This window comes from Furipterus horrens, unplaced genomic scaffold (genome assembly GCF_987537825.1).
Source record: "Furipterus horrens unplaced genomic scaffold, mFurHor1.1.pri manual_scaffold_3, whole genome shotgun sequence".
In the NCBI taxonomy this organism is placed as follows: Eukaryota; Metazoa; Chordata; class Mammalia; order Chiroptera; family Furipteridae; genus Furipterus; species Furipterus horrens.
In genome coordinates, this window is record NW_028327173.1 from 30086073 (window position 1) to 30104110 (window position 18038).

The 18038-nt window shown below is 44.2% G+C and overlaps 1 protein-coding gene across 2 annotated transcripts in view; it reads left to right on the top strand.

Annotated features, from left to right (window-relative positions):
* Positions 1-2364: 2364 nt before the first annotated feature.
* Positions 2365-18038, top strand: part of RNF220 (ring finger protein 220) — a 225132-nt gene continuing 209458 nt past the window's right edge. For both annotated transcript variants that reach the window (XM_090269320.1, XM_090269321.1), the window contains exon 1: positions 2365-3004. In XM_090269320.1, coding sequence (XP_090125446.1) covers positions 2380-3004 — 625 coding nt within the window. In that variant the 5' untranslated portion in view covers positions 2365-2379. The remainder of the gene's footprint in view (positions 3005-18038) is intronic.

Here is an 18038-nt window from a genome sequence, read left to right on the forward strand (position 1 = left end):
ATTTTGGGTTCTGTGTTTAAACACATGACATTTTGACATTGGGAGTGTATTAACTATAGATTTTCATAATGACTGTGGTCTGCTGAAGCCTCATCTATACAAGTTGCTAATGTGAAGAGGGAGTAAGAAAGAAAAAGGAAAAGAAAAAAAGCACTCTCCCTTCCCCCACAGAGGCCAACGCCCACACAGTGGAGTAAAAGGGATGTGGCCTGGAAAAATATTGTTGATTTATTTTCAGTATAATGAAGTTTCAAATGAATAACCAGGTTTGAGTGATTCACCGTGTTCTGTTGGAGTGTCCGGTGCTGTCGCCAGATTACTAATTTATGAAACTCATTTAACATAATGAGGTGATCCAGGAAGTAAAAATAGACAGTGAATCCTCTGGGTGATTGGTTATTTTGGGGGAGAAACATTCCTCCCCTCACCCCCAGTGTATTATGTTTGCCTTTTTCTCCAGCTTGCCTCATATAATATTGCTTATTGATAAACAAGTAGTTATTGCTGTTGTGAAAAGCTGATTAGAACCCTTGGAACAGCCCTAGACCCACTTTCAGAGCATCCATGTTGTGTGGCCATTAATCTGACTTGAAAACAGCCAAGAATAGGATTCCCATACTTGTCAGGCTAACTGTCTGTCCTTGGCAGATCATTCCCTGCACTGCTATAACTTGACAGGAAAGTTATTTAAAATTTGGAAGAGAGAAAAATCCGTTAATGTGAGATACATAATCTGGTAATTTAGCAATGATGTCTATAAGGAAAGATGCCAAATGAGGAAGCAGTCTGATGGTGTGCACTCATCTTCCCAATTAATAACAGTCATTGACACGTCTACTACAGGATGGGAGAAGGAAATACTCTCTTTGGACTGCATTAAGCCAGGAGGATTCATCTACAGTTTCACTGAGGTTTCTCCATTTGAGGGAATACCAAAGATAGATACTCCATTATCTAGGTGTTTGTTTTGTTTTGTTTTGTTTTGTTTTTTTTAAGGGAGGGGGTAAATTTCATTTGAGACATGACTCTCAATTTAGAGGTTACAATTTGTAGCAGATAGTGATTTTTGGTTACCCTTTGAGTTTCACTTGTTTCTATTTAGTGTATATATTTGAAGCTAATAAGTCCTCGTATTCATCTTGTGTTATCTAGACTTTTGATATATAGCCCTTCTCCCACTTCCCACTCAAAATAAATTTGAAACAGAATCAATGGCTGTGAAAATGTACATCCTAAATTTAAAAGAGAAATTAAAAGAAGGCTCTTCGAACTCCAATTTGTTCCATGGGCCTTCATTGGACATCAACTCTGACTGGGCCAACAAACAGAGCAAAATAAGTCAGAAATTTTGTTAACATTTTGCTCTAAATGTTAATGGCAAATTCAAGGCAGTTTACAAATCTACTTAAGAGTGAGTGCATTAGTAACTAAAATTACCGATCCATTCTTTGCTGCCCCTGAAAGACAGACGCTGCTAGAGAACATATGCCAAAGGCACCCATTATGTTTTTAAATATTTTCAGACACCAGGCATTTTATTGAAGGTTTTGTTTCTTCTCAGAAAAGAGAAAGCCTGTGTGTTTAGAGAGGGCTATGCAGCAACAATAACGTTGCTATTATTTATTCACACAGCACTTCTTTCTGGAAACAGTCTTAGATGAAACATGAAGATGTGTGTTTATGCATGTGCCACTGTGTGTGATATATCCACACATACAATTTGTACTACCTAATGTGTACAGATGTTCATGATCTGGATGTGCTTGCTTTAGGGATTTTTCAGTATGGGGGGCATTGTTAAGGGAGATGAAGAGATGACTCATACTATATAGAGGGTCATAGAGGTAGATTCTGGCCTCTGTTTGACCATCAGGCCTGCCATGAGTGGTGTATGCAGGTGGAAGCCCTTTAAAATATAGACCCCACCTAATCTACTGGGTGACTTGGCCTTCCAAAGCTCATTTGCTCAGGGAATATTGTATGTGGAGGTTTTATGATTTTTTTTTTCCTTTGCTGGGCTCAGGCGCATTTCACCCGGAACGTGTAGGGACCAAAGTCAGCTACGCGTACATCACAGTAAGTTGTCTATTGATTTTCCTGAATGAAAATGGTCTGATGCTGCTGCCCACTGACTCCTAAAGCCTGTGGTGTCTCTTGCCCGAGCATCTGTAAGCCAGAAGGATGGTGTTTCAATAATTTGGGGTCTCCCATTTTTCCCCTCCATAACCTTCCCCCCCATTTTTCTCTTTACTGTTTCTTCAGGTCTTAGAGGGGGATGATTCCCCAGTAACATTCCCTGCCCTGATCCAAGGTGCCGCTCAGCCTCCCTCCCAGGGAAGACTGCTTCCTGTGTGACGCGGGCCATAGGAAGAAATTCCAATGGACTTACACCGGGCAGCCTTCAAGATGGAGAACTCGTCCTACCTCCCCAACCCGCTGGCATCCCCAGCACTGATGGTTCTGGCGTCCACGGCTGAGGCCAGCCGCGATGCTTCCATCCCTTGTCAGCAGCCACGACCCTTTGGTGTACCTGTCTCAGTAGACAAGGACGTGCATATTCCATTCACCAATGGTTCCTACACCTTTGCCTCTATGTACCATCGGCAGGGTGGGGTGCCGGGCACTTTTGCCAATCGTGATTTTCCCCCTTCTTTACTACATCTCCACCCCCAGTTTGCTCCCCCAAATCTAGATTGCACTCCAATCAGTATGCTGAATCACAGTGGTGTGGGAGCCTTTCGTCCCTTTGCTTCCACTGAGGACAGGGAGAGTTATCAGTCAGCCTTTACACCAGCCAAGAGACTGAAGAACTGCCATGACACAGAGTCCCCCCACTTGCGCTTCTCAGATGCGGATGGCAAGGAATATGACTTTGGGACACAGCTGCCATCTAGCTCCCCCGGTTCACTTAAGGTTGATGACACTGGGAAGAAGATTTTTGCTGTCTCCGGCCTCATTTCGGATCGAGAAGCCTCATCTAGCCCAGAGGATCGGAATGACAGATGTAAGTAGTTTGGTGTGAGCCCTCCCTACCCCCAGTAAGGACTGCCTTACAGTTGTGTTCAACAGGTTGGTGGCCTTTCTCCTGCTCCTCGTAATGGGAAGTGCCAATTCCTTCCCATTCCATAGCTGTGGAGTACTAACATTTACTTGTCTCCGTCAGTATGCATTGAGAGTTCTGTAGGAAATGTTGTTCTGAAGGTAGCCAGAGGCAAGTTGACCTCTACACTGCCTTTCTCTCCAGGACATGATTGGCTTATTCCCTGTGGACTCTGGAGTGAAGAGGGGTGCCATATAGGTACTGGAGTGAATGTCATTTCATTGGAAAGTGTAGGTTCCTACGGAACTTTGGGGGCCTGAAGAAAGTCACCCACCCCTCTTCTCTTTGCTGTCCTCATTATGTTTCTCTGATCTCAGTATTGTATTTTAGCTTTTCCATTGTATCACATCCAGTGGACTCCACGTGAATTTATTGTCACAACTCTCAGCCCTTGTCCACATCAGGCTATTTTTCAAAGCAGGACAAAGGTGTCGTCAATCACCATAAAGCATTTCAAACAGCTGTATTTTCCTTGCAATCGCAAGGCTAGAAAGCCGACTTCTCTTGGGATTTAACAGGTTTGCTGGATGCTTATCCTGGGGCTCACTTTTAGGACTAGACACGGTTGACCTGTGTGACTGCTCCATATTTGATGTTCACAACTATTATTAATTTCTGCTTATGAAACAGCTTTCTCATGTTCTCCAAGTGCCTTGTTGGGCTCTGGCTACCCTCACTAATGGCTGGAACTAAACCTTGATTTAGAACTTGTAGACTAGGACTACTGAACCCTGCAATCTTCTCATCTAATATAATATAATCAGAAAATAATTGTGTTTTGAAGCTTTTGGGCTGTGGGTAGACAGAGCAGTTTTCTTCAAGCCTGGTGAAAATTTATGAACTGAGGGGTGTTTTTCCACCCAATCCTTTGTTCTAAGATTTGCTTCGTTTTGTTTTCTTAAGAAAACTACATCTGAGGTTTGCCTTCCCCTCTTCTCTATTTTTTTGTGCTCCCGTCCTCTCTATAACTACCAACACGAATACCATTTTTTCTCTTCTCTTTATGATGCCGAGGAGAGTAATAGAGACATCGCAGCTCTCTCCCCTGTCGGCACTGCTTCCTCAGGCTGTCTCCTTGAATTAGGCACTGTGTTAACTTTCCTGCGCTAAAAGGCATCTGCCTAAACCCAGCGTACCTTTTCAATAAAAGTCATCATAAAATCAACCTGCCTTGTAAATCCATCGCTCTTTGGTTTTGAAATATGTTGCAAGTGTGTCTTTTATGTTAGCGTCTGTAAGCCCGAGACCTCCCCACTTAAGGGAGGCTTCTATGTGACAGCACAGCTGCCCCTGTATGCTCTCACTTTTTAGTTCCTCTTCCACCTCTTCCCTTCTGTACAGCTGACGTGTGTGTTATGATCCTACTTTTGGATATACCTGCTGAACATGGATTGGTTTTGTGTTGGCCTGTTTTATTTTATTTTAGTTTTCATTTGTCAGTCTGCAAGTGATCAAGGCTAGCTATAATACGACCGCTGGCTAAAATTGCCCTGGATTAGGGTGTGACAAATTCTGCCCCTTTTTCCTTCAAGTACACAAGTTGAAAATGAAATCCTCTCAAAACTAATATACCATAAAGTAACATCTGCAGATAAAGATGCCTTTCTTTCCTCCTACAAATCCAGCTTGTCTCCATTTTTCTGTCTTTTTAGTGCGAACTTGTATCACACCCCCAGAGCAGGAGGAAGCTTGTTAGTCAAGTCAGAACTCATAGATGTGGATATCCATTCCCCTCCGAGTGTCAAAGCCATAACTCTTCTGTTTGCCTGGTTTGCATTGTGTGGTGGTGCCATCCCCCATGGAGATGGATCCCTCACACAGGAATACGCCTGGGTGGAGAAAAATTAAATGAGTCTGTCTCCCAAAGTGAAATGGAATTCTGACCTTGAAATTAATGAGATTCTGATCAGAAGGGTGGGGAAACTTCTTTATTTCAAATTGTACTGTTACATAAATTGGAGCCCATCCCCCCTTTATTTGTTTAAAATATTCTTCCTTTAGAGAGTAGTTTGTATTCTCTTTTTTTCTCTTACACAAATATTCAGCCTGTGGGTGTGTATGTGAGTGTGGGATGTTTGTACAACCATGTTATTTTCTAGAGCTGCATTTGGGACTAATCCTTCTGCAAAAAACAAAGCTGCAAAGTGAAGAAGAGACTGTCGCCCAGTGATAACCCTGGGTCTGTGTTCTTTCCTCCTTTCTTTTCCTCGGGCAGTGTAGCAGCCATCACAGGCTTGTACTGTGTTGCATCTGTGCTTTTAATTTTGAGTATTTGGAAGGCCAGAGAAACATTTTTCTGTCCGGAAGGGTTGAAGAGGCACTGTGACAAAGTCGGCTGCAGCTTTCTTGGCTCCTGTCATATGCCGATGTGTGTTGGAATATTTATGGTCTGTTTTATGTAAATACATATTTAAGGGCCTTTAGAAGGCCTGATTATTCCCACTAGATGCCTTTCAGGTCCTCCCTACAGAACCGTTTTGAAATAAGTAATGTTTCTCAAATAATCGAGTGACAGTATATAAGACTGCTTCCAAAGGGAGAGCTTGAGGGGCAGATGGGGCAGGGAGGGGGATGGGAAGACAAGGAGAGGATAGAAAGTGTTCAAAAGAGCATTGGAACAGGTTAAGTATCTTTTGCCCAGACTGCCAATATAATATAAACCATATATATTTTAGTTTTTTATTCTTAAAATTTAGAGTTAATTTCTGATTTGGTTGACTCATTTTTCCGTTTTCTTCATACAAATAATTTTTTTTTCATAAAAGGTAAAAAAATGTTTTAATTAAATACAACAGTAAAACTCCTAAATAAGCACTTAGCTCTAGGCTTTGTTTTGTTTTTCAGGGCGAAGGGGAGAGGGAGGGTAATGAGCATGTGTGTGTCCCTTACATAAAGTAGAAGTTTTTGTTTTTTGTTTTTTTTTTTTTTTGGTTTTTCAATTACAGTGGTCCCCTTTTCCCCTAATTTCTCTCCCCCACCCAACCCACCCCCTCTCCCGCAATCATATTAAAGTAGAAGTTTTCTGGCTGAGTTTTAGATCAATGAAAAATCAGTTTTACAATGGAAATGCTGACAATTTTTACTGTCGCAGCCACCCCCTGCTCACACACTACATCCATATGCAGATATGTCCACATGTGAGAGTATCTCAAAGAGGGGCCTGCAGACATGGTGTAATGTATATGCATTCTTTCCTTCAATCTGGGTGGCAGGATTTCTTTTGTTATTAAATATGCATTTTTGTAAAAAGAAATGTAGCTACTTGGGTAAAGTATTGTCTCTCCTAGTAGATGATTCCTGTTTGCTTACCTATTCATCTACCTGGTATCACAGGTGATTCTCAAGGTAGGTGTTGGGCTCTATGGAAAAAAGAAGCCTTTACTCTACAGGACTGACTTATTTGCCCTGGAAAAAGGGAGAAGTATTTTGTGAGAAGCCGTTTGTGGAGGATGCATAATTCCCCAGGAAGGGGACTGAGGTAACTCCTGTTTATTGTCACTCCCTGAACCAGCCTCCCAGGGCTCCTTGTCCAGGGAAATGATGCTAAAATTTATGGACCAATTACAAATAGTCCACGTGTGTCTTACATATGAAGTGTCTACAGATATGTTTCCCAGGGCTTTTAAAATAAACATTTCCTCATTAAGGAAACTTTACAACAAAGGGAAGATAAGTATTGTCTGCTGCCTTGTGCTAGAATCTATACATTTATTACCCCCTTAGCACTTTGGCTCTTATCATGTGCAATCCCTTATTCTTTTTGGACCACCCCTGTGCCTCGATTTTTACATGGGTAACACAGTCTCTGGCCAGCCCATCAGTCTATCCACTCAGCCCAAATTGGAGTTGGCCGGTATGCATGCTTACTGAGAGGGACCAGCACTGTCCGTATGGAGTGATGGCTGGCCCTGCCTTCTGCCTTACCTCAGGAATGGGCACCGACCACAAGTGGCCCTCTTTCCTTGGCCCTTCCCTATGGTCAGGCAGATTCATAGGTAGGCAGGAAACTGATAATTCACAGCAGCTCCAGGATGTTCTACTTTCATTCTCAGGTCCCAAAAGCCCTGAGTAGAAAATGGTATTTTCTACTTTGAAACATGTCTTATAAAGGCATGTACCATTTAAGACCCTGTGTCCTAAGAATCAAATACTGTAGGTACATAGGCCCAGATCAGCCCAGAATGAGGAGGGTCAGCTACATCATGGTGGTGTTGTTAAGGGGGATACTTCCAAAGGGCCTGGGACTGGGGTAGGCAGGGACCCTAATCTGGGCTTTTAGGAGAATTGCTGTGATTGGAAAGAATGTTTGGGGTGGTTCTCAGGTCAACAAGCTCAACTCCTAGACTGTAGCTGGAGCAGATGACCACTGTGAAAGAGTCAGCAAATCAGACCAAAATGGGTCAGATGGTTTCCTCTCTACTGACTGCCCAGACTTAGCCTGATTGCTGCTCAGTTGCTCCCTGAGTTCTCCCCGAGTCCATTTAAGAACTCCTGTGATGTGTTTGGCTGTTTCTGGTTGTTCACTCCCAACACAGTCATGGAGACTCCTTTTCATGCTGCTGGGTTTAATTGTCTTGTTGGGATAAAGAAATGTTTGCACAGCTAAAGTGGGGCCGGGCTGGACGGGAGCAGTCCCTGATGGCTGCAGAGCCAGCTGGCCTGGCTTGGCTCAACGCGCTGCCCGCCCGCCCGGCGGTTGGGCCCGCTCCCGCCCCGGCTCTCGCTGTCTTCCCCGTCCTCTCTCCACGCCGCGCCGCTCTGGTCGGCGGCTGCCTCCTCGCACGGCCGGAATGCCTAATCACCATGGTGAGAAAACGGACACCGCAGCCGTCCTCCCTCCCCGCCTTGCGCCCTCCCTCCCATCAATTGTCATGCAGAAGTGATCTGGGCTGCCGTTTCCTCACGGCCGCCAGCCTGCCCCCGGCCGCTCCCAGCAGAAGGGTGGCTGGTAATTGATCGTTTGGGGGAGGGGGCGCAGAGAGGCGCGAGGCCGGGCCAGGGCAGGACAGAGCACAGAGTGGGCCCCGTTGGCTCGCTTGAAAAGGAACCCCTACCCCAGCCTTCTCCACTGAGATGGATTTCAAGTGGTTCCACAAATGTTGGTGACTTCGCCGTCCCGCGGCCGGACTTGGAGGCTGCGGGACAACTCCTGGCGCTGCCCGCGCTCACCCCGCGCCGCGGCCTGTGGTCGGGACCCGGGGGGGGGGGGGCGGGCCTCGTCCCCAACCCGCGCCCCGCCCCGCCCTCCACGTTCCTCGCCCCCAGGTCGCACTCCTAACCGAGCCCTTGTTCGGTTTCCTGGACGTCGCCTGAGCCGCAGAGACAGTGTGGGGCCAGGAGGACGGCGACCCGGGAGGGGGCACACCCTTGCGGATGTCAGGGTGACGCGGGACGCGGGACGCGGCGGGAGGTGCAGGTGGGCGGGTGGCGGGGTGGGGAGTCCAGGGGGACACGGCGTGGGCGGGGCGGTACTGGGGAGGGCCCAGGGCGCGCGGCAGAAGGAGGATGGACGGACGTGTCCTCGCGCATCTGGAGCTGGCCGTTCTCTCGGCTCCCGAGGACCTGGGGGCTTCTCCTGTAGATTCGAAATGTTTTCCCTGTCCTGCAATCCATATCTGTAAAACGTTCCAGGGAACGTTTCCCAAGTCCAGGGCTTCGTGAATCGGGAGGATGGCTGGCATTCGGGCGAGGCGAGTCGCAGCAGCCTCTGACCGGCTGAGGCTCGCTGCCAGCACAGCGGGGCTCGTTCAAGTCTGGGCAATTTCTGGAACTCTTCCCACGGGAAGTTTTCCGGGGCTGTCTTCCGGTCAGCGGCCCCAGGTTGATTATTTGGTGGCCCTTTTTTGGTTGAAACACACACACACGCACACACACTCCCAATAACAAATGTTGCTCTCCCCACCCCTTTTCCTCATTAGGCAAGGAAAAGGGAACTGAAAAATAGAATTATATTTTTATATTGGTTTTTGTTATTTTTAACCTTTATTAATTACACTCATCTGGTTAATAAATATTAGTGCACGGTGAAATGTATTCTTTGTAAATACTCAGGATTTAGAGTGACCGTACAGTTAATAGTTGTGTTTTTATACTGTTTTTTCATATTTTTATATTTTAACTGTTATTAACCACATCTATCTGGTTAGTAAATACTGGAGCACATGCTGGAATGTACATTTTATAAATAGATGGGAATTAGAGTGATGATACTTTTTTTGTAAAATCCACATGATTTTAACACCAAAATGACAATTTTTGGATATGAATACACTCTTCCAACAGTTCAATAGCATTTTTCAGTGCCATTATACCTCCTAAAAAGAGATGAACTATGAACTTAAGGATAATTTATTGCTATATTTTAGCTAAAATGCCCTAAAATTTTAAAAATACCATTTAAATGTGACATTTGTGGTTAAACAGTGTGTTTTTATCCTTCATATCCTCGAAGGGTGGGAATTTGTAAATAGCTCTATCTTTGGGGCAAGGAGGAGAATTTCTGTGCAAAAGAACTTTCACCTACTTTCTCTCTTAATGCCTTTTCCGGGAAAAGATCCTGAACTGAAACTATGGGGCTAGGCCTGGCAAAATGATAGGCTGTGGTATGAATCGGTAACCCTGGTAGATACTAAGTAAGCAGGAATAGTTTTTTCCCTTCTGGCCTTATCCAATAGATCACACTTTTCTATTATCTTAATCACATTTTAGTTTTAGTATAAGAATATTTTTGCATTCGTGACAGTCAAGTTAAAGCATTCAGTAAGTGTTAGTTGAATATTGAATAAATTGATGGTGATGATTATAATCTAATTTTTACTTTAAGTTTTGATCAATTTGCCACTCTTCAGCATTGCACTGGATAGTATCTGTAAGACTGCTGCCCCAAAGGTGTATATGTTTATGGAAAGAAAGGAAGAATTTATTTATGCCTTGAGGTTTGATAATGACAAAGGTAGGTAGGGAATTTTTCAAAACATAAGTGAAATTACTTTTCTCAAATACAGACTTTGTTGATTATTTTGGGTACTGAAAAATTATAACTTAAAAAATAATCTAAAACTTGCTTTTTTCCCCTCTCTAGACATCTAAGATCAGAGTCTCTTCCCCTCCCAAGTGTTTTCCCATCGCATTATATCTCCTATCATGGAGTCCACAACTACAGATATGCTTTTGGTGTGTATTTTGGGAAAAAATAGTTCCTACCTTCATCCTGGTTGAAGCTGGAAACAGACAAGTGATGTGGGGGCTTTGTAGATACATATAGCCATCTGGCAGTTCAGACATTTGCCCATCCATTTTCTCTGTAGAATGTGTTCTGATTGAAGATGACCTAGAGGAAATGAAAGTTATGTTTTTGGGTGAAGATATGGTGCTTATCCAGTACATTCTGTTCAGCAGACACAAGCTTTAGGAAAGTCTGGAGCTATGTGTGTGAAGAAGGAACCTTTTGGTAGTCTCCTGAGAAATCAAGCCCAGTAAGCCTGAGTGTGACTCACCAGACAAGGGTTGTCTTTTTCCACTGAAATTCATTTGCAGGCTGAGACTCATGGCTTTGCATCCATCTTAGAGCATCAGACAGTCAGAAAGATGTAGGGAGGGGGAAAGGGCCAGCCCTAAAGAGACCTTTGCTTTATCTTCAGGTATATTATTCCCATTTAGGTGCCAACTAATCCTATATTGCTCTCATTTGACCTTGCTTTTGGGGGTTTGATTTAAACCAAGTCAGAGTGGTCTAGCATAATAAATACAGAATAAATGCTATATTTGTCCCTTTGAGTCACAACTGGAATGTATTTCAGATCAAAGATGGGGAGGCAATATAACATAGTTATGAGTTCAGCCTCTGGGATAAAATTCTGACCCTTTAGCTTACTTGCTCTGTGACCCTGGGCAAATTGATTAACCTTTCTGGGCCTCAGTATTCTCACCGGTAAAGTGGGAATTATACAACCTTAAAGGATTGTTGTGAAGGACTGAATGAGATTAAATACACAGATAATGGCTAGAATAATTCCTCACATATGCATACATAATGACTATTATTATTTCGAGGACAATCTGGTGGTATAATCTTCATTGTTAGAAGCACTGATATAGCTCAACACAAGGTCATTAACAACTAACATGAATGCAGGATCCTTTCACACACTCAGGCCTTATGGCGAAGAGGGAGGGAGAAAGGCTCAGAGCCTTTTTCTGTGATAACCAGCTGCTTCATTCACCTCCCTTTATTATTATCCATCCACCAGGATTAGCCCTGGTGTCCCTCTGACCTTTCTTCATTTTATTTAGAAGCAAGGTAGTATTAGAGTTAAAGAAACTGAATCTCTCTCTGAGTCAGGAAGGGACTTGACTATAAGGTTAGATATCTAGGCAGTGGATCAGGTTAGAAAATCTGAATCCTATCATATTTTTTTATTCTGGTATTTTGTATTATCAGACACTATTGAAATAAATGGGCCATTAGAATTTGTGTGTAATAGAGATTTGCGCTATATCTAATCAGATTTGCTATAATGGTATTTGAGTACTATTGAAATTCAAAGTCCCAGAGTTTCAAGTATGGCCTTAGATTTTAAGTTATACAGGCACTTTTACCCTCTTGCCTATGGGAGAGAAATCTGTGAACCTTCCCCCATCTGTGCGTGTCACAGTCCCCCAGCATGATGGATTGTCTCTGCTTGGGGGAGGCTTAGGACGGGGCTTGAAGGGGCCTTGTAGGTCAGAAGAGAAATACGGCAGCAGGACTGAGCTGGGGGGGCTACTGGGGAGGGATTAGCAGGGGAAGGGGAGGGGAGGGTTGGGCCGGGATGGGCCTCATCCATAGTGTCTGTGTGAATTCTCTTAGGAGTAAAAGAGGGCTGTCCATTACCCTGAGCGCACAAATAAACTCAGTGTTTTTCTCTTTGTAGAGAGAGAGCCCCATGACACTTGGGAGTACTAGAGAATGACTCTGCATGTCAGTGGGAGAGGTGGAAAGTAGGCGGATGGGAGTGGGAAAGACTGACCCTCTGCCTGAGGACCTTGGATTTGAATCTAGGATTTAAATCTAGTAGTTCATATTTGAAAAGTCTTCTGTTCACATATGTGTGTAGCAAAAATAGCCATTGGAGGCAAGTTGTCCGATACCTCAATCCCTATCAGTTCTTTCATGATTTGCTTTAAGAGAAGGGTTTCAGTTCACTGTTGGGGACAGTGTCTCTAGATCATAGAGCACCCACTTCTCTCTCCCTGTCCCCAGTCTTTGCCACATAAAGACACAAAGGTATATGGAAGGTAGGAACAGAAGTTCTGTTTTCACTTTTAGTTTTTAAAGAAGAGAGGAAAGTCTGAGATTTAGGCCCAAATGCCAAAATTATAGTTATAAAGGAATTCTAGGGGAAAAAAAGTTGGGTCTAAGACATAGATAGGTAAGGAGCAGCACATGCTAGGGTAAGTAATCAGCAGGACTGCAGTTAGGGCCTAGGCTTCAGCTTCCTTCCTGAGCAGTAAAATTAAAAAAAAAAAAAAAATCCTTAGAACAACAAAAGTCTGGACGCATGGGCTTCCTTCCTGACAGGCCAACCTGGTGGGGCTTCATTCAGACAGAGCAGCAGTCAAGGCTGATTTACGGGTAAGAGATCCCAAGCAGACGGGTGGGCTTAACCCTTTCCTAACCACAGAGATGTCTCACTGCACATGCTGTCCCTTCTTCTACCCTCCCATCATGGTATTGTCATTTGTTCTTTATTGAAAGAGAGTACCTGCTGCTGAAAGACCTAATATCCTCTTCATGGAAAAGCTTAGTCTATGAGAAGTTGAGTGACTTGGAAGAGATCTTACCATCAAGTCTGTGACAGAGCTGGCATTGTAGCTTATGGCTGGTATGACTCTCAGGCTCTTGGTGACATTATATTGACTTTGGAGCATTGTGTCCATCTTAGCTCATAGGAAGTGCCTCCTGGAATCTGTACTGGGGTGATCCTGTGAGACTCAGTTCTACCTCCATACAATACTGGTACTGCAGAAGGAATAGTGTTGCTTCATCTTAGATGTTTATTGATGGCCATGTGGATAAAACTGTGGCAGAGTACATGAGGCATGACTAAGTTTCCATCTTGGTAGGGAGTATGATGTACTCATTAATACATTTAACCATCAATCCAGTATTTACTGAATACTTGCATCATTCTAGGCATCATGCTAGGTGCTGGGGGTATGATGATAAGCAAGACAGATTATATTCCCCTGCCTTACTGGAGTTTAATATTTAGTAAGCAACTGCAGGGTATTGTCAAAAGTACTAGCATATGGGAAGTATAATAATGCCATGGGGTTAGAAGTAGGAGTACCTAATCTGGTCTAGGAGTCAGGGAAAGCTTTCTGGAGCAAGTGACTTTTAAGCTGATATCTAAAAATCAAGGAGTTGCCTATTTAGAGGGTCAAAGTATGACATCTGAGAGTGGAACAAGGAACTACAGAGCTTCAAAGGGTTTCTCACGATAAAGTAAAAATAGAATTTCTCTCCTCCAGGACCTGAGGCCTGACCTGAGATCTCTATAGTACTTCATTCTATAGCCAGGCATTGTTGCAAATGTCCATCCGTTACTTAGGTGGTTATGATGCCTAGCATCATATAGGGTCTTGCTTTTGAAGCAAGTTTCTAAAAATCAGTCACCACGAAATACTTTCTAGCAATATAGGGTATCTTATGAGCATCCAGAACCATGCTTGTTATGAAGTAGACATATAGGAAATGTTTGTTGAAATGAAGGAAAGCCATTACCCTGCAGCTGTCTAGTGAGGTAGATCTACAGCCCTGGTCTCTTCACTAAAGTTCTCACTCAGCTCTATACTTTGCCCTGCGCAGAGACCTGATAGGTCTCAGGACCTAGAGTCCTCCCTTAGCTGTTAAACTAAGCCACATAGCACCCAGGATTCTTGGCAGGATTTCTTGGCAGAGTTTCCAATGGGAGGTGCATTGCTCAAGCTTGACTTTCATGAGGGAGGGTAAGTGTGTAGTGCCAAGACCATTGAAGAAGGAAAAAAAGAGAAGCAAACTGTTGTTCCAGCCTGGCACACGTAGGCATACTAAAAACAGTTCCTTCCAGCCAGTGCCTCTGTACTCTGCCGTTCCGCTTGTGGTTTTCCTTCCCCTGGCCTCTTTATCATCAGCATCTCTCTACATCCACAGCACTTCCTGAGCTCCTGTGGATAGAGCACTGTGCTCAGGGCTGTTGCAGGGGCATCAAAGAAGTAGGAGATGAAACTTCCTCTTCTTGAGGGCCTTATGGTTAAGGTGAGTAGTTAGCATATATATATGAAAAAGAAACGATAATATAAAAAAACACCCAACAGACAATAAGGGCTCTAAGGTTTCAGGAGGAGTAATCCCCCAAGGCTGGGGTTCTTAGAGTGTAATCTAAGGACCAGATGCTTCCAGGTCACTTGTAGTGGCAGAGGAGGGTCAGGGTGGAGAATGCTCTTTAGAGTGCAGACTCCCAGGGCCCACATCAGACCTCCTAATCAGAATCACAGGGACTGGGGCCTGGAAATCTGTAGGTTTAGGAAGCAGGTGATTCTTCTGTTCCTTAAAGTTTATGAATCACTCATCTCAGGTGGGAGTCTCAGTGGCAACCTTTCACAGAGGAAGGAGTATGGCATTGGAGAAAGGGGAGTTAGGACTAGGCAAGTAGAGAGGAAAAGTCTGGGATTCCACCGAGGAGCCCAGGAATAGTCCAAATAAAAACTCAGGGTCTGCTCATGATAAGACCGTTCTTCACCTGACTCCTTTCTTCTCCAGGCTCCTATCCAGCTGCTGTGAGTTCCCCGCTTTGCCTTTGCTCTTCCTTGGGTTCTTTCCATTTTCTTCCCTGATTGCTGATCAGCTGATTGTATATGCTCATACAGCCCTGTTCTTAGTGCAATATTGTCATTATGAGGCAGCCCAGTGGAGGGGTTCACGGTGCTTAGCCAGATGTGAGGGAGGCCAGTAGCACTTTGGTGCTCCTTGGGGCTCCAGCCAGCTTGTCTTCTCACTGCTGTTATACTTCCCAGAAGAGGCTGGAGACGGTTTTTTGCCAGCCTCCTCTCTCCTCTTCCTCAGCCCTTAAGCTTTCTTCTTATGCTAAAATGCTCATTTGTAAAGAAATAAAGGTTAGACCTTAGGGGAATCTCTCAGTGGCAGAATTACTCACCAACACCTGCAAATTGTCGATCTAATTTAAGCTTTAACCCTTCTAGGGGCAGCTGCTAGAGGGCAGAATTGAGCCTGGTCCTAGGTTCAGGTGGCTTCAGACACCTGTACACTAGTGGGTGCTTTCATCCACCTTGGTAATAGACTTGGGGATGGTGTCCTTTTCCCAGCATACTCCCCCCATTTAAACACTTACCACATTGTATTGCATTATTTATGGAATTTTCCCTCCTCCATGGGCCTGTGTCTGTCTCCTTGTGCAATTATCTAGTGTTTCTCCTCCTGTGGCACCTCGTTCAAAAATACTTATGAGAATAAGTGAACCGGGACCACTGTTCTCTTGGCTGAGCTATGTCAAGACAGTCTGAAGGATCACCCAGGGCTGGGCACCTCCTGGCACATTTACAAATGGGAAGTGATGGCTAGAAATAGCGGCATTGAGAGCAGCTCAGTGATAGGACAAAAGCGCAGAGCCAGATGTGCTGGCTTGTCACTTACTAGCTGTGTAACTGGTTAAGTTGTTTTGTTTCTCTGAGTCCCAGCAACTCATATCTCAAATGGGAGCTGGTAAATAAGCCTTGTTCCACCTTAGAGGGTTGTTGAATCAGAGAAGATAACACAGAATATTTTGTAATGTAAATGTAACCATGTAAATGCCCCCTCCCCCCCATGCACACGCACCACACAAAGAACACACACAAGATATATCTATCCCCTTCCAAGAACTTCTGTCCGAACAGCAGTGATCTTAGTTTATGAAATACCTGAGTGTTCAACCTAGAGGGAGCCCTCTTACATGCTGTTTCCTCCTAGAAGCTGGGCTTCAGAAGAGTCTGTATTCCCTGGCACCAGCTGCAGCATTATTTTCCTCCATGGTCAGGAACGAGTTTTATGCAGACTTTTTGTGAATGCAGGTTGACAGGACACTTCCTATACAGATCTGTGGCATCTCAGATGAAATTTAATTTTACTAGATTCCCACTACCTTTCTTCTCAGCAAAGTTCAGAGCGCCTTTAGCTCTTAGTTTCCAGGGTCAGTGACTCTATGCCTACTTTGTGGGTGGAAATGTTTTGGCTCCGAGGTGTAATGCCTCAGCCTAAAGAATGATAGGCAGAGTCAAAATGCATGGGGCTTTCTGCCCCAGAGACCTTCCCTAGGCTGCAAGTGTATCCATGCTCTGCAGGCCAGCACCACCAGATGAAGAGGGCCATGTCCGATTTGGAAGGATTTCGAAGGGCTTGCCCTTCTCAGAGATCTTTAGAAGTCAGAGCCGGGCCAGGAGGATTGGAAAGAGCAAGCATTTGAAGAAGGCTTTAGTCGTGTGGTAAACTTCACTGTGTGATTATTTAATAGACCATTAACAAGCAGATTCATTAACAAGATCTTAATTAACAAGTTCCAGGGTTATTCCTCCAACTTCCCAGGGGAACTGTTCTCCTCTTATTTAGTCCCAGAGACTTCATATGCTTAAACTAACCATACCAGACACATTTAAATTCAGTCTTTTTATTGCAAGTGAAATGACTGCAGGCAAAGGCAGGAACCTAGAACTATTCCCAATAAGAATAGCTAACACCTTCTGAGCACTTTCTATGTTTCAGGCACTATTCTGAGTGCTTTACAGTTAATCATTTATTCCTCATAAAGTCCCTAAAAGATAGGTATTGTCATTATCTCTGTTTTACAAATGAGAAAACAGAGGCACTGAATGTTTAAGCGATGTGCCCATTGCCCTGAAAGCAAGAGATGTGCTTCAAACCAAGACAAGCTGGCTGCAGAGTCAATGAAAAAGAGGAAAACCCCAAGAAAGGGAACCCTGTGCAGCAGATTCTCAAGGTAATAAGAAAAAGAGTAGGCCCTGGCCGGGTAACTCAGTTGGTTAGAGCATTGTCCTGATTAACCAAGTTTGTGGATTCAACCCCCGGTCAGGGCATATACAAGAATCAACCAATGAATGCATAAATAAGTGGAATAGCAGATCAATGTTTCTTTCTCTCTCTCTCTCACTCCCCCCTTCTCTTTGTCTCTCTCAAATCAATCAATCAATAAATAATTTTTTAAGAATAAGAGTAATAATCGTATCTGCTCATTTTGTGCCAGTCGCTGTTCTCAGCACTTCATAGTATGTCACGTTGTGTCCATACTCCAAGAAATTGTAAGAGCCTTTTGCAGTGTGGCAGCCCTTAGGCATGATCTGTTTTGGCCCACTCACCAGCCTTTGTCACCTACACTGTGAGTTCTTTGAGGTGGGACTGTGTCTCACTCATTTCTGTTCACAGTACCTACTGCATTGCTTAGAACTTACTAGTTATAATCATAAAAGAAAAAAAGAAAAAAACTGTGTCAGCCATGCCCCTTGATGGAAGGGGGAAGATGGTTTAGCATCTGCTACCTCCTAATGCTCCATGTGGTGCAGTGCCTGTCCTTGAGGTGGTCAGCACTTTATGCGTATAGCCATTCAAGAGGAGCTGACTCTGTGAGACAGGCCAGAGGCATCTGGTCTTTCCATGCCTCAGTTTCCTCAGGGTCAAATGGGACTAGCACTAGTACCAATCTCTTAGGGTTATAGGGGTTAAATGAGTTACTATAAAATACAAGTGAAGTCCTAAGAACAGTGCCTGGCACTAAGAGAGCCTTTAATCAATGTTAGCAGTACAGTACTCACTATTATTGGGGCTTGGGCACAGATCTGAAGTCTCCTGACCCCTATCTCTATCTACCCTTGATTACATTACAGGGACAGTGGATCCAGTGAGTCCTGA